A 23731-nucleotide genomic window follows, 5' to 3' on the forward strand; every position below is an offset into this window, starting at 1 on the left:
AAACTGTGCTTAAATAGCTTAGGACAACATTTTAAACTTCTAAAATAACTGTATCTGTCCTAATTAAGTCAGACTAGCACAGACAGTATTTAAACCCCACATTTTTTCTTCTTGATGCAAATGGACCTTTGTGTCCTTTTATTTGTGGGAAGCTTTGTTAGCCTCAGTTAGCTGAAATACTTGCATATGATTTGTTTTTTCAAAAGAAAAGATTCACTGTATTTAGAGATGCAAATACTACCTTGTCTGCAAAACCCACTAGCTGTTATACTGGAAGACAAAGCTAATTCTGTGTCGCTTTACTTCAGTAGCGTCTGTGTATTCACAAGCATCTTTTTAACAACCTTCTCTGCATAGCTGAAAAATACCAGACACCAAATTTCTTTTTATTTCCTTTGGTAATAGCCTAGTACGATCTGAATTGATCTGTGATTTTGAATTTTTTTTTTAAACAAGGAAATAGATTAACTAAGAGAATACACCTTTGCATTAGTGTTTGCACAAAAATTGAACAGACTGTTAGCTTTGATTCTCGCGTTCCCTGAATGTGAGTTTACTAATTGCTGCCTTAAATATTTGACTTGAGTCTGAGTCAGGTCAAATACGCAGCTCCGTAGTAGAAGAAACTGCTGCTGGTTTGTGTGTCAGTAGCGCAGCTTTCCGAAGAGGTTCTTTGCTTCTGCTTCACGCATCTGGAGGGACAAAGAGCGTTTGTGGGGTCTTTTGTTGTTGCTGAAAGTTGGAGCAGGGAAGAATTATGGTCCAAGAAACACTCTGAATCCTGGAAAAATCAGGGTGGAATCATTAAGTGTTAAGCTTTATCTCCTTTATAAACGAAAGTGCTTTCGTTTCAGCTGTGGCCAATGTCCTGGCAATGGATGTTACGTAATATTTACTCTCCCCTTGGGCGTTAAATCCTTTTTCCGATTTGTGAGTAATATTTGCATATGTCTTTCTTAGCTGCATTGACATGCCAGATGCACAGTGGTAGCTGTCTCCGCCTGCTAATCCTGTAATAACATTCTGGTGACCAAATTCAATGGCCCTGCGCGGAGCCTCGAAACAGCTGATTGCTGAGTAGGGAGGAAAAAAAAATAACCCAGCGAATCTCTTTGCAGCTCTCTGCTGCATCCCTATCCCACAATCCCTTGCACCATTTGCTGCAGTCTTTCTACACAGGCTGAGTGAGAAAAAGATGTGCTAAATAAAGATTGATTGGTTTGAATCCTGAAGGGGTCTCCCACTTGTAAATGACCCGGGGGAAAAAAAAAATTCATGACGACTTCACTGGGCCTCCTCTTATTCTTCCATTTTTCTTTCCACCTGTCCTCTTCGTGGAATGGAGCGTCATTCCTTAGAGCACAAAATCTGTTGTGCATCTAATGATGACTATGCTGTGATAGGGATTCTTAAGCAGTTTTGCGCGTGAGGCTTCAAATATTAACAGATGATGGTTTGTTCGTTTGGATTACTGCGGAACTGCAGCTCCGTCCCTGCAAGGATTTTATCCTCAGCACTGCACTGATTAAGCTATTTTTCTACAAGATGGGTAGGTCTAAAATGCTCAAGTTTGCTCAGTGTTATTCCTGGTGGCTGCTGCTGGGTTGCTCCTTCTGTTTTGGCCCCTGATCGTTCATTATGCTTCTGCATGCTGTAAGAATGAAGAGGGTTGCTGTGTTTTAAACAAGGCACCAAGCTGATTGCAAGAGTGGGAGAGAAAGGAATGCAAATTTAGCTTATCAAGCCTTTTACACAAGTGGACTGTGTGGCAGTTATGATTATTAATTTGCTTGGTGTGTTCTATATCGGCTTATTTTGGGGCTGCTGCTAGAAATGGCTTGAATCTGGTTTTTATTCCTAAAGACTGTGGACAGGCGATGTATCTGTTTTAAGGGCTTTTAAACCCCAGCTCCCCCAGTCCTTGAAGCAGCATTAGTGAGGTTCCCCACCCTGTCTTACAGCTCTTAAGGCCTAGCTGTTCCTTTGGAAATGTTGCCATTGGAAACCTATTCATTCATAATACATGAATAGACCCTCTGGGTTGTGAATACCATTGATAAGAAGAGGATGAACAAGCTGCAAGCAATTTGTTCTCCTCAGGCTGTACTTTCAGGCTAGTTGCGGCTCTGGCTGGGTGGAGTTCAGTGATAGCAGGGTGTCAGCCACAGAGAATTCAGCTCTTTTGGGAATAAATCCTGGGACCTGAACAGTTACAAGTTTTCCCAGTGTCTTTTTCTCAGCCCGGCCATGGAGACTAATAGAGAATTCGGTAACTGTTGAGGAATTCCAGAGGTCATTTGAAGAAACCTGTAGAAAGGCTGCACTTTCCTGTTACATGGTTCTATCTATCTGAAACAACTCTTTTGGAATTGTTATTTGCTGTCCCCTAACATGTTTTTTTCCCCTTTTCTGATACTATAGAAGTTCTTTTCATATGGGTGGGGCCGCACCCTGACTTTCATTCCTGAAGGCATGCATGCATAGCAGGGCAAGGCTTTCCACTCGCTTAGAGAGCCATTGTTTTCTCGTTTCTTCGCTGTATAGTGTATTTTGAATGAAAATCGATAGTCGTCTCTCCAAGCACAAGGAAGAAGAACAATGTTACTTTTGGGGTGGCTGGAAAGGTAACATCCCTTGAGCCTCAAAGGGGGGACAAAGGGTATACGTTTCAGAACCCTTTTCTGCACTTGATTCAGCAAACCTGAACTGGGTTTCCTGTGTGTGCTGCTTATAGATAAATGGGTGGGGTTTTATGTCGTTTGGTGCAGTGTTTCACAACCCTTGGCTTTGCATGTTTAAATTACGAAGTGTAAATATGTGGAGAAGCGATTCTCAGACTTATTTTCAAAGCTCATGCTCCAACTGCTATTTATTAGGTTGTGAGAACAAACCTCCAAAAAGAGCTCTGGCAGCTTCTGAGCTCAGAAGATGTTACTACAAAAAAGAATGTTTTTTCTTGTAAAAATAGGGTTACGTGGCGAAATCTCCCACTGCTAATACATCTGAAACTTATGTTGCTATCTTGAGGAACTGCTGCGAGTACTGCAGTAAATCAGAATGAATGCTGTCTTTGGCAATATTCAAAAGCATCATCTAAAATCTCCAGCTTTTCCTCAAATAGTCTTTGATTGTACATTTCAGTGAGTCAATGGGCAAAATCATCCTTCTTGTAGCTACATCACATTCATCAAAATTGCATCAAAGCTGGAGTTGCCTCAGGGAGGCTGCAGAATCCTGGAAGTTCCATACTCAAAAAACCTTCTTAAATGAACCACTTGTGTAAGAAGTTATCGTACCAGGTAGTGGCCAAAGCTTGAAATGTACTGATGAAATTCTATTTTCAGGTGTGTGTTTTAAACCTGATTTATGTGAGCAGAGGGCATAAATGATAATCATGGCCTGCTGCATCCCAGACAAAACTATCAAATATTAAAAGCACTTATTTCTGAATTAGTAGTAGTTTCTTTCACTGACAAAGCTTAAACTGTGAACGTTTGAAAATTAAAGAGACTGGAATGAGCTTTGTGGATTAAATGCTAAGAATCACCTGATTTTGCAATAAGATTGGGGGAATGTAAATGACTAAGATGACGATCAGATGAAATCGATATGAAATTTTGCAGGCAGCAGGAGTTTTCCTTGTATAAACACTGCTTGCTGGTGTAGCTGTGCTTGATGGCAGAAAGATGAAACTACAGAAAATATCTGGTTGCTAGAGAACTTTCTTCTGTTAAATGACAGGCAGCATTTACTGGAGACCTTTCATACTTAAGTACAGTTTTTTTAAATAGTCTGTGCTTAGTCTATAACAAAAAAATTACATTGTTTATAACATATCGGTGTCCTTCTCATGAAAGAAGTCTTCCTGCTTCTGATTATCTTGCCTGTTTTGTTTGGGTCCCCACCCCAAACTTTTGGGTAGGGAGAGTGGGAGGCAAACGCAGCTGCATGAGTGGTGAAATGAATTTTCTTTTGAAACACATCACTGATGTTCTGCATGTTATACTGCTAAATGCATGAATACATTAATGCATATTTGATAGTCTGCTCTTTCTACTCCCATTTGTGAAAGGTAGATATTTTGGTTCCACTTCTTATAAAGCCATTTTTAAGTCAAGCTTTTAAAAAGTAACACAGGTTCCTAATTGCTCTCCTAAGATTTATTGTGTGTGATTTATGGCATTTAAATAGGTGAAATTAATTTGTGTTTATGTAATAGTCACATTTTATCTTACTATGGGGAAAGGAATGAAAAAAATTTAAACAGATGATCAATTCTGAACGCATGCATTTTTGGGTCATGAACATATTTTACAAGTATCATAGCAATTTTTAACCTTGCAGATTCCCCTTTCTTAGAAAAAAGGAAACAAAAGGGCCCGCCATTAAGTGTCGTGCATTGGATTACATGCCGGTTACTGCTGTTGGGTGTTTTAATCGTGAATAACTTTGTGCTGCTGTACTTGCCAGCACAGAGGTGATTCCCCAGGAACCTGGTAACAGGGAGGTCAGTACAGCATGTTCCCCACTCACTGTCATTGTCCTAGAAATAGCCACTTGCTCAATGCAGTAAGTAAACCGTACCTATACAGCTGAATGCACAGCTCAGGAAGAACGCGTGAGTTCAACTCTGCCAGATTAGTGTGGCGTGCATTCAGTACAGGAAGAAGATCTGATGTAACGCTGCCGATAAAATACTACGGCTCATGCAAATCATTGTGGAATTGAGTGACCTTTGAATGAGTGTGGTCAGCACCGAGGCAGAGGGCTTGGTATTTCTGTCTTGGAAAGCCTGACCTGCCTTCAAGCCGAATATCAAATTGCCTGAAATGGATGACTAAAACCGGGTAGAAGACGTTTAGGGAAGGAGTTACTACCTCAGGAGTGTACCTGCGGTGAAGGAGCCCGTCTGGGCTCCCTGCTCACACGGAAGAGGAGCCCGCGTGTCGCTGTGGGTGCGGGAGGACTGGCAGAAAGAGCTGCGGCAGAGACGCTGCGCTCGCCTCCCCGGCGCTCCAGCCCGCTAGAAATGCTGATGGAGAGGAGTTCTCGCTGGGCCACCCTGCCAGCGCCTTTGCTTGTCAGGTTTTCCTAAATTATTTTAGCAGGCAGTTTACTTTTCTCTGAGGTTGCTTCCTTCCTTTTCCTGCCCTGTCTTCTCTTTCCACATATTAATTCTGTTGGCTATAATCTGTGCCTCCTGCTGAAAAGAAACTAAGTTTTTCTCTCCCTGTGCCTTGTTCCAAGACCGGAGGAGTTCCAAGCCTGCTGGCGTTCCTTTAACCCGCGATTTAAATTTTGTCAGTCAGTAAGCTTTTTTCTTGCCCTTTTATTTCATGCTTTATATGCCAGGCTTATGAAGGGTCTTCAGTCCTAGAAACATGATTCTTACTACTCTTTCTGCCTAGAATGCCATTTTTCCTGTGTTTATTATTTGGATGTGCTTCATGTATCCTTCACCCTACCTTTGCTGATTCTCAGCAGCTATCAGTTGCCTCTTCTTTGCTCAGTTTCTTTTATCATGAGGATTTTCACGTCACTTACCTCACCCCTGTTGCTGATGCAGAATTTGAGCACTCCCTTCCCAGGGGCTGGCTGGTCCTGGAGGTTCCTTCTTGGGGGCTTCCTGGAGTCCAAACCTACCATATCTTTGGCAATACTGATAAGGGAAAAAATTGTTAGGTGAACAATGGTTCAAACGCTGTGACACAGCCATTTGACTGGCTGGTGCAATTCCAGTTTAAGCATTTTTGCCAGCGGTACTGTAGATGTAAGAAACCCTGTATGTGTTAGCGCTAGCTGAACCTACTGGCGCAAGAATGTTTTTATCATGGGATTTCTTTAAAACCAGACAGCCCTGTAACTCTCTCAGTCCAGAGGCAACATGCCTTTCCAGAATACCTGCTCAGACAAAGGTGTTATGTGTGGTGTTGTGGACTTGGCTGACTGTTTCCCAGGCTCCCGTCAGTGATAAACCATTTTAGAAGTTTAATTCTTCACTGTTTTGTTTTTATATGGAAATATGAATTCCTGCATAAGGATTAAACGTGAGTGAATTAGTTGTTGATTTTGTTATTTCATGGAGTTTATAAGCCATTTTTCTTCTTTTCTTCTCTTCCCCACCCCACTCCAGCAGTGTGCAGGGTAGAAGGGAACAGAACCCATATGTCAGTGGTCTAGGATGGCCAGTGAAGGCTCCAACATCCCAAGTCCTGTGGTCCGTCAGATTGACAAGCAGTTTCTGATTTGCAGCATATGCCTGGACCGTTACAAGAACCCCAAAGTACTTCCCTGCCTGCACACTTTCTGTGAGAGGTAAGTCAAGTCCTTTCCTCATGCTGGTAACTAGGTATTTGTGTCATGCAACAAGCACAGAACAATGCATCCTTTAGTGGACGGGGACTTTTCTCTTTACTTTTAAAGATCATGTTAAGGCATGATAAAATCTGGGAAGGCTGGAGAGGCAGGGGTGTAGAAAAACATTCTTATTTGTGGCAGGCAAGAAAAAGAGACAGCAGTGGCATACTTGGAATAAATTCCCTTTATGCAAGAGTAAATAAAAAGTAAATCCAATGAAACTAATGAATACAGTTACAACAATGTGAAAGGTGATGGCAGTCGGAATTTGGACCTCAAATTAATGGCCTCAAATTTATACTGATTAGCCTATAATTAGAAACAATAAAAACCTTTCTTTGTTGATTTACTAAGCAGTGAAATAATTATCCCATCCTTTAATGTCCAAGGGTTAGACATGATATATACATTATTAATAGCCTATGATTAAATGTCTTCATTATTCTGCAGCTTGGTTGACTGAAGTGGAAAATCTTTCTGAAAAGAGATGTGATAAAACAGCAACCTGCCTTCTACTGTACTCAGCTGAATGAATTGACTATACGTAGTGATATTTTAATGTTATATTATCCACCAAATGGTGGGGAAAATACAGCATCTGCAGAAAAGTTAGCTGAAGAATTTTTCGTTCAAGTTCTTTATCTGATGATGGGATGCAACTCTTTGAATTATATACTGAATGGCAGGAGAATTTTAATAAATGGTATTTTGTGTGAACATTTAGTTCAGGAGATATCCACCTCTTGGTTAGAATTGTGGTATGCATACCTAATTTTGCACAGGGTGCAAGAAAAATTGTAGATCTCTGAGTGTGTCAGATGAAATGGTCTTTTGTAGAATAGGAAACCCCAACCTTACTGAAGTCAGCAGCGAAACCCTCACTGAAGTCAGTGAAGTCAAGATTTTCGCCACCATGTCTTAAGTTTCTTGATTTCAGTTCATGTGTAAATCCTGAGGTTGGCTTCTGGTAATCCTCTTAGGCTGATCTGGTTATGGAGAGAGGTTGGAAGAACTCCTCCAGTGTACTGCTGATGTACAAAGCCTTAGCTCTCCTTTCACAGAGCCCTTACTGGGGTGTCAGGAGGGCTGCCAAGGGAAGAAGAAGAATGGTGCAAGCAAAGCCTTTGGAAGTGGATGAGGGCTGTGTAGCTGTGCAAGGTCACACTTTCTTGGTTGGCATCTCTTGAGGAATTTTAGACTCCTGAAGAACTGCATTCTACACAGCTTATGGGACTATACCGAATTGCCAATTGCAGTTGGACGTTGCGTGCCCAGCAGCTGTTAACTTGATTTTCAAGGCCAAAAGTGGCACTATCACCTAGACCAGTCTGCTGTATGTTGATCAGAGAAATTTTGTGTCAGATTTATATTCTGTGAAATTCAGTTTTTCTTAAAAATAAAACAAAATTGTTAAGCAGCCCCCCTCCCCAGTCAAACACAAATAAACAAAAATCTTCCCCCCAGACTCCCCTTAACATAAACTGTGATAACCTAGGACATGCTTCTCTGTGTAGCAAAGAGAGCTCTGTTGATTCTGGCTGACTGCCAAATAACTTTCCTGATTGAAATAAATGGAAAAATTTCCATTGGTTTCATTGGGACCAGGTTTTAGCTCTGAAACACTAAACCCACAGATACAAGCTCATAAAGGAGATTCTATTGGAAAGATCAGGGTCAACCACCGGTTAGTCAGACACAGGCTCAAATAGTTGATGCAATAACTTCATGTCTGTCAAACTGTATCTGATAGTTTATCATTTTTACTATCCTGTGAGCAGGATGCAGTACATGTCTGGAAGCATAGATCCACTCTGCACAAATATCTCAAAGAAAGGCACATAAGTATCAGCTTATTGAAGCCTTTTTCATGTGGCAGAGGAAAAAAGATCTAAAGCAAAAAAAAAAAAAATATCCCCATAACCACTTTTACTTCTGAAGCCTGGTGATATACCTTTCCTTTTGTAAGTAGGGGTAGCACTATTTCAAACCAGTTCTTAAACTGAAGGGAATTTTTTTCCTCTTTGATGATATTTTGTCTCTCTCTTTCTCCCCTTCCACCTCCCTTCTCCATAGGTGCTTACAGAATTACATTCCAGCCCATAGCTTAACCCTTTCTTGCCCCGTGTGCCGCCAGACCTCCATTCTTCCAGAGAAAGGGGTTTCTGCACTCCAGAACAACTTCTTTATCACCAACCTGATGGATGTACTGCAACGAACACCGGACAACAGCATTGAAGAATCCTCCATCCTGGAGACTGTCACCGCTGTTGCTGCAGGCAAACCACTCTCCTGCCCCAATCATGATGGAAATGTAAGTGAGATGAACTCCTGTGATATGTACAGGTACTGATATGTACTGACTGGTCTGGTTTGTCATGGATATTTTGTTCTGAAAAGGTAGCGGGGGAATTGGAATGACGCTGGTTCTTTGATTTTATAGTTTGTCAACAAAAGACAAGGGATTCTTAAAATTAACTCAAATCCTTTTAGTAGAGCATCTTAAAGTAGTCAGGATATTACTTCATCTTGCCAATCATCTTGGATGATACTGTCTTTTGGCACATTTGGTCAAAATTGTTGTCCTGCAAGTGCTGAACCTTGTGCCTTTGCCTCTTTGGGATGGGTTTTCATAGCTCTTTTATTTGTAGACTCAACTATTGCTGTGGGTCCATGTGGACTTGTTTAGGCAGTATGCATCAGGGACCTTATAAGCTTAACTGACCTGCACACTGAGGCAGTGCCAAAAGCTATGTGAGCATATTAACGTGGAGCCAAGTAAAAGGGTGTGCTAGCTCAGGATGCTTTGGGTCAGCACAGGCTAGAAGCAGATAGCTCCTGTTTATCCTGCAGTGTTTTGTGCATCTCGTGTATCAGTCCTCGCAGGCTGCTTTGGTTTTTTCTCCCACCTACTTTTTTTGCCCAGCATCCCCCCACATACACCATCAAATCATATCAGTGTATTCATTGGCAAGTACCCCCAGCTGAGTAAGTATCCCCAGATTATTACAAGAACAGCTCTAACTCTGCTTACTTCACAGTTTTCAGTGTTAACCTGTGTGGCTTCATGGTAGGCATGTGAGCTGCTGTTTCATAGCCAGGCTCATGCAAACATGTAAGTAGACCACGTTGCAAAGCTGAGTGACATGTTGTAAATTGAATGCTGTGCTTCTATGCGAGCCAAGAAATAGTTGCCCATATTTTAAGACAACTTTCTGGGAATGTTTTATTTGATAGTCACTTTAGGTATATAGGTTGCATAGGAATAATTCAGCTGATAGGTAGTGATTACACTTACAGAGAAACAGCTCAGTTTCCTCTCCTTTACTGACCTGCCGGAATTAGGTGGACTTGTAGAACTGATTTGCTGTACACTCTGATTAATGAATAACTGGTGTAACTTCTTTAATGTGTACTATACCTATGTGTGTGTAGTGGTTACTGATTAATACATTCCTAGTTTTTATTTGCATTTTATTGGCTCTCCTTAAAATGAATTACAGTTCTTTTCTGATACAGCAATCGTGATAGGAGCCATTTGATTGTGAAATGCAGAAAAAAGTCAAAATGAGATGTTACTTGTTTTGCATTTTACATTATCAGCTGCTGATTCTTTGTGTGTGCTTATTAAAAAATGGTTTGCCTACAATTAAAAATACGTCCCCTTATACCTCTCTGAGAACTCCCTTGTAGGCAAGGGTGGGTTTGTAAGTCCTCTAAACCAAACTTACTTGGCTTGCCTTCAAACATAGCATGCCTTTTAGGATGCTGAGTAGTGTGTGATGGGAATATCTTCTTGCTTCAGTAAGTATCTGGGAGGGCTGAGGACAGGCTGAGAGTGACTCCAGTTTAAAGCTTTGTGAGCTAGGAAATTAAAAGCTAAAGTGCACACATTAGTCCCTGTGATGGGAGGAGCTGAGATGAGCTTTGGGGAGAGCTGCTTGAGGCTGGCCAGGTGGGTTTGGCTGAAGGGCAGGGTGCACAGGGCAAGGTGCCAGGCACCTTAGGCCTGACTGAGAAAATGGGCATTTGCTGGCTTCATGGGTACACAGCACAAGGGCACTGTGTGGCAAGTACCTGGCTGCTAGCAGCTTTGCTGGGGGCTTCAGGGACTGAGAGAGGATTGAGGTGGTAGCTGGAGGACAATGTCTTCACAGAACCAGCAGTCATTCTGCACTGAATCCCCTCTCCATTATTTTTTACATATTGCTTGGGGTAGGGTCAGACCCGTTGTATTTTTACTATCAAGGGAAAAATTTGCATCAAGTATATTTCATTTAAACATTACCAGATTTTCTTTGTATTAGCTCAGACATAAGTTTCTGTTTAAACAAGATTTTTCAATCTCTCCACCCATGCTGGATTTAAACCTCTCTGATTAAGAACAGAGAGGAACTGATGCATAGATACTTTCTCATTGGCTTGCCTGTCTGCTTGTAACTTAGCCTTCCTCAGGCCACATAGATTCCCTTCTTTCCACATACTTTCCTTTCCAGTTGGTCTCTTATTCCCACCACTCATATTTTGCATATGTGTGTACGCATCTTATTTCTTCTGCACACATCCTCTCTTCCTCTGTTGTGGCATCTTTGTTGTGTGTGTTCTTATGAAAAATGAAGCTTAGCTTGTAGTATCTTAACATGAGAGATGTTTTCCTGTGTGTCGTGGTTTAACCCCAGCCAGCAGCTAAGCAGCCCACACACTCCCCCTGCCCTGGTGGGATGGGGGAGAGAATCGGAAGAGTAAGAGTGAGAAACACTCCTGGGTTGAGATAAGAACAGTTTAATAATTTAAACAAAATAAAGTAAAAAAGTAGTAGCAATAATAACAATATAATAATGATAATAATAATAGTAATATACAAAGCAAGTGATGCACAATGCAATTGCTCACCACCCGCTGATTGATGCCCAGCCAGTCCCCGAGCAGCGATTGCTGCTCCCCAGCCAACCCCCCCCCAGTTTCTATACTGAGCGTGACATCATATGGTATGGAATAGCCCTTTGGTCAGTTTGGGTCAGCTGTCCTGGTTGTGTCCCCTCCCAGTTTCTCGTGTACCTGGCAGAGCATGGGAAGCTGAAAAGTCCTTGACTAGTGTAAGCAGTACTTAGCAACAACTAAACCATCAGTGTGTTAGCAACATTATTCTCATCCTAAATCCAAAACACAGCACTGTGCCTGCCTCTAGGAAGGAAATTAACTCTATTCCAGCTGAAACCAGGACACTGTGCTTGAACTATAAACAAACACTTCCTCGTTTTCACCCAACACAGAGCACAAATACATGTTCTTGTTAAATCATGGTGATAGGGCACATATGTTATGGAACTTTTGAACCTAACAGAAGATTCTTATCTTCTATCTACACATTAGAATAAATTTGGCTTTATTCTCAGCTGCTAAACACCTGCAGCTCTTGTTGGATGTAAGCATCCTGGTTTGGAAACAGTGGTCTATAATCATTTAGGGCCCAGGTACAACAGCCAAGACAGGGAAGGCTGTGAAATTGTACATCCATTACTTCATAATGTGTAATGAGTGGTGTAGCCTCTTTGCAGTCACCCATCCTGAAAAGTCCATGCTTGGCTTTTATTTGAGTTTGAAGTGAAAGCCAGCCCAGAGTCTAGGATCCATGCTTTTCCAGGTGCAGTGTTTCTGCCTATAGAGTGTAACAAGGGAGTATACCCAATATTAAATTAAATGCTTGTAACAAGAGAGAATGCCTTATCTCTGACTAGCTTTTTCTCAAAAGATCACAGAATAGCTTGGCAACTTGGCAGGTATAAGATCTTGTCTAGAAAAACATTTCCTGAACTTGTGCAGGTGTTGCTTACTGCCTGTATGCTTCTCTTAGAAAAATAAAAAAGCACCAATCCTTCCTTGATATTCTGATGAAGTGACTTCATAACATACCTTTTAAACCTTATTTTTTCTCCTTACCTCTGTACTTCCTACCATGTCACTTACTCATGTGTTCCATTAAAGTATAATCTAATTTTTTCTGTACTCTGCAATATTCAGTGTGTCACTGAGGCTAAATACAAAATTCAGAATGTCAGAGTTAGACTCTTGATGAGCATTAGAACTAATAAACTGAGCTCACTGCTGATGAAATTTTGTTCTGCCTCACAAGGAACATTTAATACAGTTAGGAAGCAATAGTGTGACTGATACAATCATATTTGACTGAACTGGAAAGTCATACAAGGGATTTGGGTGGTTCACTTGTAAGTAAGCATGTTAAGTCATGACAGTCTTACAAAACTTTTTTTAAAATTTGCTTAAAGCTTTCAGGTTTACTGCATGGGTAAGGCAAAAGGTATGACTAGGGAGAACAAAAGCCCACCTTCTAAATTTTTCCAGATATCTGGGAAGTGCCCTCAGGTAATCCAAGCTTATATTCTTCTAAAAGCCCAAACATACAAAGCTAAGGTACACACTAGCCCTGGGACAGAGGAATTAAGCATGTATGTGAGATGAGGAAGAAGGCTGGCAAAGAGCAGACTCACCCTTTTTCTCTGGACTGCTCTTTTAATTCAAACAAATAGAAAGCAGAGGATGAACAATGTGATTATTCAAATGTGATTTTAGATAAAGGGGGCTTGTGATTGGCGAGAGCCTTTTTCTTGAGACCTGAACTTTGAAGGGCTGGAATTAGTGTGCTTTGGCTTTATGAAGTCTAATTCAGAAGCACCTGCGTGCTTGATTATGCAAATTAAAAAGTTTCTGTAAATTCAGTTAAATTACAGTAGTGAAGATATGCATGGGTCTCTAATTAGATCATTGCACTGAAATATGCTGGTCTGGTTTAAGGTGGGAGTTGGTGGGATTTCAGAACCAGTGGGTATTAAAACACATCTCACGACAGCTGATGGGAATGTTTTTGTTGACTTCAGTGGAAACACAGCTGAAGCCAGTGTTGGATGCCATAGTATATCCTACCCAAGAGCTCTCTTCAATTTGGAAAGGAAGGGTTCAGGCAAATGTTTTTTTTCTGAGCTGTTTTGTAAAGCAAACCTGTTATCATGAAAAGCTTTTTGGGAATGTCACAAAATGTGATACTTGTGTTGGGCATTGAGGGGAGAGAGGAAAAGCCAGTAACACATGTCTGTCTGTAGTTATAAATGAATCTTACCCGATTAAGAAATGCTAGACAAAATCTTAGGAAGTCAGCTTATCTAGGCTCTTGAAGCCTGAATCATATTAATATTAGGTTTTCTTTCTCCTTCAGCTATGGCACAATCCAAAGATTTTAATGGGAAATGAAAGCTGCTTCACTCAAAACATTTTGAATTTGACTGAGGCAAAGATGACTATTTCTGTGCAGACATACACATTAGGTCTTTGTGGTCTGCTTGCTATTACCATTCTAGCTTCTGTGATTCTCTGGTGCTTGAATAAAGAGGAAGAAAGTTGATCAGGCTGAACTTTAATATGCCAATGAGATGCTTGCTTTCTTATACATGTTGCTGCAAATATAGTTATGTTTATTATGAAGTGTTCAATAGGAAACAGAAATATTAAATTATTCTAATAATTTATCCAAAGATAAAGATACCAAATAAGTAAGGGGCTTGTTAAAACATCTTGAACCTAAGCATTTAATTCTGAAGAGACAGAAAGATGAACTTTCGACATTCGTTCAAAAGAAATGGAAGTTTTTTACCTAAAAGAGTTAAGAGTTTCCTAATAAAATATTGTTCCTTTTGGTTGTTTCTGGTTGCAAATTTTTGAAGCCTTTGAAAAGAATTTAAATCCTAAATTCTGTTTAACTCATTTTCTCTATGCACTGTAAGACTGCATCACATCTTAGTGCCTACCAAAGTAACTGTCAGGCCTCAGAGGATCTACAACTGTAAGGCTGCTAAATTCACAGTGACTGGAGTAGTGTTCATGGGGGTTGTCATTGTTTAGAAGGTCTACTTCCCCCTTCCCCCCCCGATATATTTGATCTTACACAGTTTATTTGGAGCAGCTTTTAAATTTTCTCTAAAGTGGCTTACATGAATGGCCAACAAATGACTAAACCCTCATCGCGTGTGAATCCCATATCTTGTGAATTGAGATAAGAGGGAAGAATGTGAATAAGACGGAAAGGAGCTTATCAGAGGAAAATCCCTATTAATGCTAATAGCCATACGCAAATCACAGTTCTTACTTCTCCCTCCTAATTCTCAAGACGTCTTGGAGCAGCCAGCTACTTTGCATGGTGCTATTAGAGGTCCCTCTGCTCACCTGAAAACAGCCAGTTCTAGACAACCATCTTGTTGTCAACCCACATCTCCAGCACAGCCGTCTTTGTGTGAGAGGTCTGAGTGCCAGAAGCATCAGCCGAGTTATTCGAGATTCTGATGCTATGTTCTGAATGCAAGAGAGGTGCCAATGTCTTGCTTTGAAGCATATACTACAAGCTTCCTTATATACTTTTAATTAGCCTAAAATGCTTTGTGCTCAAGGACTTCTCAGCTGTAGAAGAAAGTCTCATGCTGAATTTGCATATATGTACATTATTTTGACTAATGTATGATTTTGGGTACAGCACTTTTCTGTTTCTTTCCCTTCCTGAAAATATTCAGAATTTGGGGTATTTATTACATGCAAAGATCTTTTTTTAATAGCATCTTATTGGGTACGTAACAGGTTGAAACAGTCTCCTGCTCTTTCAAATGTAGATCAGAACTCTTATTATAATCTCAGATGTAAGGTTTTGATGGTTTTAAGGGATTAGTAATGGGATATGGAGATTTTTCCCTGCAGCACATTCATTCATCTAGGGTGCTTTTCTCTAGCAAATAAATATGCTGTTTGGTGAGGTCCGTCGAGTCCATGTTCCACGGGCCCTGTTATGAAAACCAGCCTAAGTTTACACTTTCTTTGGCAGACCCTCTGGGGAGACTAAGGATCAAGTTAGCAAGGGGACTTGAATGCCCTGGTTTTTTGAGTTGTTTCACAGAGTACTTGAGAGAGACACCACAACTTACTATTACACAGTATAAGGATGATGTTAGGGCCAGCCTTGAAATCCAGCATTCTGTTTCCCAGGCTGCTGTTCTGACACTTTCTGATAGAATAACATGCATTTAAACCAGCATTTTGATATGAAATATATAAGAATAACAGCCATCTTTTAGGCAGTAAGTTATTGGTGTCTAAGAAAGAAGAAACTTTGTCTCAAGAGATTGGATAATAACATGAGTTCAAGACCCAGTAAGGTGTGCTGTGAGTGACATTACTGCTGCCATGTTTGAATTTAGAGTTGTGCACTTTTCCAGGTGATGGAGTTTTATTGCCAGTCCTGTGAGACAGCCATGTGCCGGGAGTGTACAGAGGGAGAACACGCAGAGCATCCCACGGTACCACTCAAGGATGTGGTGGAGCAACACAAGGCTTCACTCCAAGTCCAGTTGGATGCTGTCAACAAAAGGTATGGAGACTCCACTGATTATTTTCAGTTTTCTGTTCTACCACTGGCTTCCTGTGTTACCTTGGGTAGATGTTTTAATGTGCTGGTGCCATGGACTTTTACCTAGAAAACAGGTATAGTGAGGCTAGCATAGGAAAAAAATCCATTGACTGTGATGCACTGAGGGATTAGAGAAAAGAGCAAAAGATTCCTGTCTGTCTTTCACAAAACAGAGGCCATTAGAAATGCAAGTGTACTCTGACGAAGGGGAAAAAAATGTTAAGGAGAAAAGTACTAGCCAGTCATAGAATCATAGAATATCTTGAGTTGGAAGGGACCCATCAGGATCATGAATTTAATGATAAATAATACTGGCTGGTTAAAAGACTCGTGCAAACTCTACAGTGCCAGAAAGGATAAAAAAAAGGAAAAAGTGGGGTAGATCTAGTTATCTTCCTGAGTAGATACATTTGCATAAAGGACAGATGATCCAAGGCCTCCTTGTTGGAAATGCCTAAAGTCTAATGGATTTCCACAAGGGAGGGCCCTGGCTTAGCCTTATTTTACCAGACCAAAATGACTATGTGGTTATAAAAGGAATGAACTTACTTCTGTGAAATGACTGAGTTTAAAGACAGCCTGCTGATGAGATTGTTTCATCAAAAGATATTGGGGCAAGGGCCAATGTTTAATGACTTTTGAAACCGCAATCTTTGTAATTTAATCCCTCCCTCAGGCTTCCAGAGATCGACTCGGCACTTCATTTTATATCTGAAATCATACACCAGTTAACCAATCAAAAGGCTAGCATTGTAGATGACATTCATTCCACTTTTGATGAACTCCAGAAGACTCTAAATGTGCGAAAGAGTGTGCTGCTTATGGAACTGGAAGTGAATTATGGCCTTAAACACAAAGTAAGATGCATGTTTTGTTTCAATGAAAAGCTATTAATTTAATCAGCCAGTCTTTACAAATGATGCAGGACACCAGTTTGTCAAATTGTGTCTGAGATCCAGAGGAGAACTTTGTTCTCCTGACATCAAGTGCTGCAGAGCCTCACTTGTGGGTGCCCAGCCTTATAAATGGAATCCAGACCCTGTATGGGCAGGTAGCCCTTTGTGCATGGTGTGTGAGGATCTGAAATGGCCAACACACTAAGCAGGCATCTGCTTAAAACCAACACGCTGATGTGCAGATGACAATAAGGGAACACCAAAGGGAAGTCTGAAATCCTTGGGCTGCAATCCTGTGAACCCCTGCATTAAGATACAGGCCGAACAATTTCTCCTGAAGAACTGAGCAAGGCTTACTGTTTTGCTTTAACGCACTGTTTTCCTTTCAAATGCCTGCTAACGTATTTCATGTTAGATGTCACTGGTTGGAACACATAAAGATTGGAGGGACATCTTACTTCCTCAGGGGAATGCAGAGAGCAATAGATTCCAGAGCTGTATTCACTCTTTTACTTTCTATCTGGATGATTGAATCTTATGTTTTTCCCCCTGTATTTCCCCCTCTGTAGACTAAGCTTCGGAGGAAGAAAACAGAAATCTGCCCTTTTACAAAGAGAAGCCTCTAGCCTAGTGGGTAGGGTTTTTGTTGAGGATTAGTGAGTCTGCATCAGGTAAATGAAGGAATTTAGTCCTTATCTTCCTGGGCATCAGTCATCTGTTTTATATAGAAGAAAGATCTCTTCCCTCAAAGTAGCCTTTAAAAGAGAGTAGCATCAACAGCTGGAGTTTCAAGATAATATTGGCATCTTTGGGCATGCTCTGCAATTACTGAGCAGCCTGAGCATCTCCAGATGTCTGAAGTGGAAGAATGCTGCATTCCTGGATCTGGAATAGGCTTGATCATTTTGAAGGTATTGAACTGCTGGGGCTGTGAAAATGGAGGAATTCTAACATGTGCACAAGATGTGTACTTTCAGGAACACAGAGAGCCCAAAACCCTTGGGGCACAGAATTTAGTCATCTCCAGAGCTAAGTAGCAGCTGAGGAGCTTTTAGCATCAAAAATCTGGACTTAGATCCCCTGTTCATCTAAATGTATCCAAGATGTGACAAAACCCTTTTTTCTTAGCAAGCAAATATACTCAGGGCGTGTACAAAGTTCACACACAATGGAATATGATGTTAAATTATCTTATTGTTGTTTAAAGGGATTTAAAATAGTTTAAAAGCTATTTTGGGCGTTAGAGAACCAAATTTTTACAAAGCTGCATATAAACAATAAAAGAGGCCCTGTTTGTATAAAAGCGATTGGAATTGGATTTTGCTTTTGAATGAACAGTAGTGCTACAAAATAATTCAAACCCGAATATTCCATCATTCTCATCATGTACTTTGCAAAAATGAAAAAAAGAAAGGGCTACACTTTACTAAAAGAAAGTTGGCAATTCAGTTTCAGTTGTCCAATGGACTGAAAGAGGCCTCGTGTAAAATACTCTAAACACATTTTAAAAATTAGTTATGGTAGGATTGAATATTTTCCATCTTTGTAATGAAAGAAAACTGTATTGAGAAAATAATGGTTTTAAAATGTAGCTGCAAATTGTCTTCCTCCTCAGTTTGTGGTTTGTTATCCCAAGCATATGGGTTTTTGTCATCCTGGGACTTTATTAGCTATGCTATCTGTTTAACTACTTATGTCCTGGAATAACAACAAGGCATATTAGAAATGCCTTGTATTGAATCCTGAGAGGTTTATAGGTGCCTAGAAAAACAGATCACTTGAAATTTCAGTGTAGTCTTGAAACTTGTTCATTCTGTTTTGCTTGCAAGATTTTGTGTTATCACTTTCCCGTATCACTAACTCATCAGCCTGGATTTTCTCCAGTGGGTGAAAAGCAGATAGCTTTGTAAAATTCAAAAGAAAAATGCCCTTAGAATGCAGTGTCATTACATGGTGTGTCTAAGCAAGGGAAGCGTATCTCATTGCAATAAATACACCCAGTCTCTAAGTTTACTTTAAAATCAACTGAAATGTTTTGAAAATATTTACTTTACAGTGATCGTCAAGAAAATAACTTCCCTGATCCACAGAGTTCTAGTTCTTCTCTGTAGGAAAAACATATCACATGTGTGACTGGGTACTTTGGTTTGGAGATTTCGTCAGTAGAGAGTGTGGGGGGTAGCTGGAATGTTTGGGCTTTCATGACTGTCATGAATTTCTCTGCTAGGTTGTTATAATTCAAGGATCCTTTTTCCAATTCATTGCAAAACTGGTATAAAAAAAAAAAAGTTAGCCTTGTTCCCAGCCCACACCTAACAATTTTGAGGTCAATACTGTTTTAAGGATTTTAGACTGTGGGCCAGAACTGACCCTATAATAAAAACTCTTTCTTAGTCTTAAATATAGAGTAGCTACTTGCTGCCCACCAAAATTTCAGGCTACTCAACCCAACTCTTCCCAATATCCACAACCCATCCTTTATATTTTGCTTTCCTGCCTGTTGAAATTTACCCGCTTCTGCTGGGGAGACTGTTCCTTTCTTCACTTATTTAGATCAGGAATCACGCTTTTCCTCAGGAGGGATGTACAGATCTTGAGAGTGCCTTCTTGTCCATCTCCATAGAAGAGTAACCCAAGGTTGCCCTTGGCTCTGAAGAAATAATTTCAGGAACTTTCTTGCAGCCTCCCTTATTAATGGGCCTGATGACTCAAAAATATCTCTATCTCTGTGCACACAGCTCAATTCCCAGTAACTATCTCATTAACTGTGACTGCTGAGAGTTAGATGGAGCAGGGTTCAAACTTCTACATTTATTTTTTTGTTTGTTTGTTTGTTTTTAAAAAAAGACAAGACCAGTGGGACAATAATTCAATCTAGTGTGACAGTGGATCTGTGAAGCCTTGAAGACCCAAAACAGGGTACATTTTGTGCTCCAATTTTGTGATATTCCAAGAACATGTAGCAATCAGTGTGATGCTTTTTCTAAAATGAAACTTTAAAATAAACTCTAAAATAAAGCACTATAAATTGAGTTTCTACAAAGGCCTTCAGATATAAAGCATGCTACATATTGCTAGGATAGTTCTTGTAACATGATGCTAATCTGGTGTTTGGTAATGCACACAGGTCCTCCAGACACAGCTGGATACCTTACTTGAAGGACAAGAAAGCATTAAAAGTTGCAGCAACTTTACGGCCCAAGCCCTCAACCACGGCACTGAAACCGAAGTTCTGCTGGTAAAGAAGCAAATGAGTGACAAGCTGAATGAACTGGCCGAGCGGGACTTCCCATTGCAGCCACGTGAAAACGATCAGTTGGACTTCATAGTGGAAACAGAAGGCCTGAAGAAGTCCATTCACAATCTGGGTACTATTTTAACCACCAATGCTGTTGCCTCTGAAACAGTTGCCACAGGTGAGGGACTGAGGCAGACGGTGATCGGACAGCCCATGTCTGTTACCATCACAACTAAGGACAAAGATGGGGAGCTCTGTAAATCTGGGAATGCTTACCTCACTGCTGAACTGAGCACGCCTGATGGGAGTGTAGCGGATGGAGAAATACTTGACAATAAGAATGGCACTTACGAATTTTTGTATACTGTTCAGAAAGAAGGGGACTTCACTTTGTCACTGAGACTTTATGATCAACATATCAAGGGCAGCCCGTTCAAACTTAAAGTGGTCAGATCAGCAGATGTGTCCCCTACCACTGAAGGGGTTAAGAGGCGCGTTAAATCTCCTGGCAGTGGTCACGTGAAGCAGAAAGCTGTAAAAAGACCTGCGAGCATGTACAGCACCGGCAAAAGAAAAGAGAATCCCATTGAAGATGATTTGATCTTCAGAGTAGGTAGGTGACTTGTCTGCTACCTATTGGCATACTTAGAAATAGTTCAGGGAAACTGGATGAAAAAATCTAGAAGTTAAATTATTTTAAGGTTAAAGGTGCAAGTAGAGCAATCTGATAATAGCTTTAGGCCTTCTGACTTTTGTTCATATGTAAATTTTAAAAGCGCATCCTTCAGAAATTATGTTTGCAGCAAATATTTAATTGGAATTTAGGTTGAGAAGTGCATACATTTGATTTGGGATAATATATTTTACCACCTCTTCTGTACTCTATTGGGCGTCATTAAATGAAAATGTAATAAGATCCATGCTTCAGATTAGATTAAATTACTTCTTTAAAAAGTTGCATGGCAAGAAAGGAAGTAGGAGGACTCCTCTAAAACTATTGCCCTAACGATTAATCTAGTTAATTAGCCTGAAACTATACATGCTAAATCCTGTGGTCATACATAGTTATTTCATTATGTCAGCATAGGACAAAATTACAATTTACTTTATTTGCTTTTTTCCCCCCAATATCTAAATATGTTTAGTTCTTTATATAGTGTAATGTTATCTCTAAATCTGTGGGCTTCTAATGCTTGGTAAAAATATAACATCTTGGTGTCATTTACTGTGATTTTCTTTCAGGTCTTTTGAGGTAGTCTGTTTTTAAGCTATATAATAATTCATCATTTTAAAAGTCTGTACCGTGCGGTATTGTGTTTATATAATGTCTGCTTATACAGTTAGAAAATACTTCTCACTTCGCACAACTAAAGAAAAAAGCAAGTTAATTCTTAACATGTACAAGTCAGGATTTCAGTAGTATGTGTTACCAAGTTTGACAACCAGTCGGCAAGGTGGCTTTCCCCTTTGCAGCCGAGAATGGATGGTGGTTAATCCTGGAGGGTTTTTTAGTAATTCTACTGAAAATTCATCTGGACACCATTTGGCAGTTGTTTAACCCTCTCCATCTGATTTCTCATCTGTCAGTATTTCTAATAGATTCCTTGCTTTGATACAAGGCACATGCAGTAACACAAGGGTTTTATATCAGAAAATTTATTCAGCAAGGGCTCTTTGCTTGCTGAATAGGACAGTACAATGTAAACTTTGGATGAAGCCACTCATAAAATGACCAACCTTTCCCAGATGGCCAGTGCATTTCCTAGTAAGATAAGTGACCCCATAAATACAACAACTCAAAGCATTTTTTACAGAGGCAATGATATCCAGCTTTACTGTCGCTAGGGCTAAATTTTATGGTGACTGCTGAGTCAAAAGTTAGAAATATGATGTAGAACAATTCATACTGAAGTCGAGCCAGCTCTCCTCAGCAGTAACCATGCTTTATCGTCCAAAGTTGGTAGGTGACCTTTGTTGAATTAGTAGCCAGACGTAGCCCTTCCTCTAGCAGGAGGGTGTTCTGGTTGCAAAAGCTATTGCTGTAGTCACCACTGGCAGAGCCCCTGTTAGCAATCCCATGGGGAGAGAAGCCCTTGCACAGGGCAGAGTGATCAGCTTCAGGCTGGAATGGAAAGGGACCTGTGGCTCTTCCCAAATGCAGTTTCACTGCTGGTACTGGCAGGAGTGGTAGAGAGTACGTCTAAATGTAGCCTAGATCTTTTTGGGGCCCTGCTTTGAGACAGGGTTAAAAAAAACAGTTAAGAATAATGTCTGAACCCTGTCTAATCTCTTCTGGAATGGTTGTGAGATGTTGTATGCTAGACAGAGAAGGGACTGGATGGACAGATTCAGGCGGAAAGAGTCTGTGGGTCTGTAGCAGGTAGGAGCAGAATAGGAAAGCCTGCACAGGTACACTGTGTCTGTGTAACAGGGGAGCTCTGTTACCCATTGTTCCGTTGTTGCTGACACCTTCACTGAATGCGAAGCCCTCTTGTTTACACGCATCAAATGTTAATTTGTCCCAGTGTGGAAATTGTAGATCTAAATACTCTTTTAAAAAAAAAAAAAAAAGATGGTCTGAAATTATTTTAAAGCTATTAATATTCTTATTACGAAGCTTTTGGTATGGATTAAAGTGATTTCAGCTTGTAATTTCTGCTTCTGTATCCCTTGCTTCTACTGAGCAGTTTCTAGCCTGACTACCAAATAGTGGTATGGCTCTAGTTTGGGTTTTGGTGGTGGTGGTGTTTGTTGGATTTTTTTTTTTTTTTTTAACTATTCTCTCCAACACACCATAAACTCTAGAAGTCTTAAATGTTTTCCAAAAAGTGCAGTGCCCTTTCTTTCTGTTGTGATGCAGTTGTGACCATGTGCTTTATTCTGTAGTTCTGCCTCCTCCCCTTCTTCACCACTCTACCCCCTAAAAAAAGAAGAGAGCTTTTGTGTGATGAAACCTCTCAGGAGTGTCACATTTGGGATATATGGATCGCTGTTTTATTGAAAAACTGAGCTGAGAGTAATACTTCATCCTGTTACATGTTCAGTTCTCAGCCACTCATTTCACAGAATGACCCTACACAAAGATGTCCCTCTGGGCTTCTGTGGGCTTGTGTCTGCATCATCTGAAAGGTCTCTTAAGCCATTGCAGCTGTAATGCTCTAGCTTTTTACGCTCTTCCAAAATATGCAAAATTAATGAAGACCGGTAAAACTTTGGACGTTTTCACAGGGATTGCCTTCATGGATTTAAGAGTTCGTTTAGTACCAGTTTCAGCTCACTTTGAAAAGTTAAGGTTTGGTTCATTTGTTGATGAGGTAATGTAAAATAAAGTTTATCACTGTTTTCCAACACAACTGCATATCTCTTTTTTGAACCTATTGTTGAAGTCCTCTGATAGCCCTGGCCAAATCTGGATTTGTATTTTAAACTGAGCAAGATAAATCTTATATTTGGGCTGCCAGAAGCTCATACAGCTGTGTTGGAGAACCATACTGTAATATTCCTATGGGCATCCAAGTATAAGGAGTATGCTATTGTATATATGCTGATATATGGGCTTTTATGCACAAGTAAATTGATCAGCTCCTAAGCAGGAGATTGTCCTTGTGCTAGTATCAACAGAGATAGCATTAATACAACATTAGTACAGTTAAGTGCTTTTGTTCATGGGGAATTGTGCATTGTATCTTCTGCCAATTCCGTGTTATTCATGGCTTTTAAAATGGCATGTGGTTCTATTCAGACATTTTAAGGTCAAGCTATTGACTGCACATTCATACA

The 23731-nt window shown here is 40.3% G+C and overlaps 1 protein-coding gene across 4 annotated transcripts in view; it reads left to right on the plus strand.

The window, feature by feature from the left end:
* Positions 1-6172: 6172 nt before the first annotated feature.
* The window catches only part of TRIM2 (tripartite motif containing 2), a 37048-nt gene continuing 19489 nt past the window's right edge, over positions 6173-23731 (plus strand). For 2 of the 4 annotated variants that reach the window (XM_075708832.1, XM_075708833.1), the window contains exons 1-5: positions 6173-6315; positions 8431-8668; positions 15627-15778; positions 16494-16674; positions 19841-20564. In XM_075708832.1, the coding sequence (XP_075564947.1) occupies positions 6182-6315; positions 8431-8668; positions 15627-15778; positions 16494-16674; positions 19841-20564 (1429 nt within the window). In that variant the 5' untranslated portion in view covers positions 6173-6181. The remainder of the gene's footprint in view (positions 6316-8430; positions 8669-15626; positions 15779-16493; positions 16675-19840; positions 20565-23731) is intronic. The other 2 variants (XM_075708834.1, XM_075708835.1) reach the window with 2 other exon arrangements.

The sequence above is a fragment of the Pelecanus crispus genome, chromosome 4 (assembly GCF_030463565.1).
Source record: "Pelecanus crispus isolate bPelCri1 chromosome 4, bPelCri1.pri, whole genome shotgun sequence".
In the NCBI taxonomy this organism is placed as follows: Eukaryota; Metazoa; Chordata; class Aves; order Pelecaniformes; family Pelecanidae; genus Pelecanus; species Pelecanus crispus.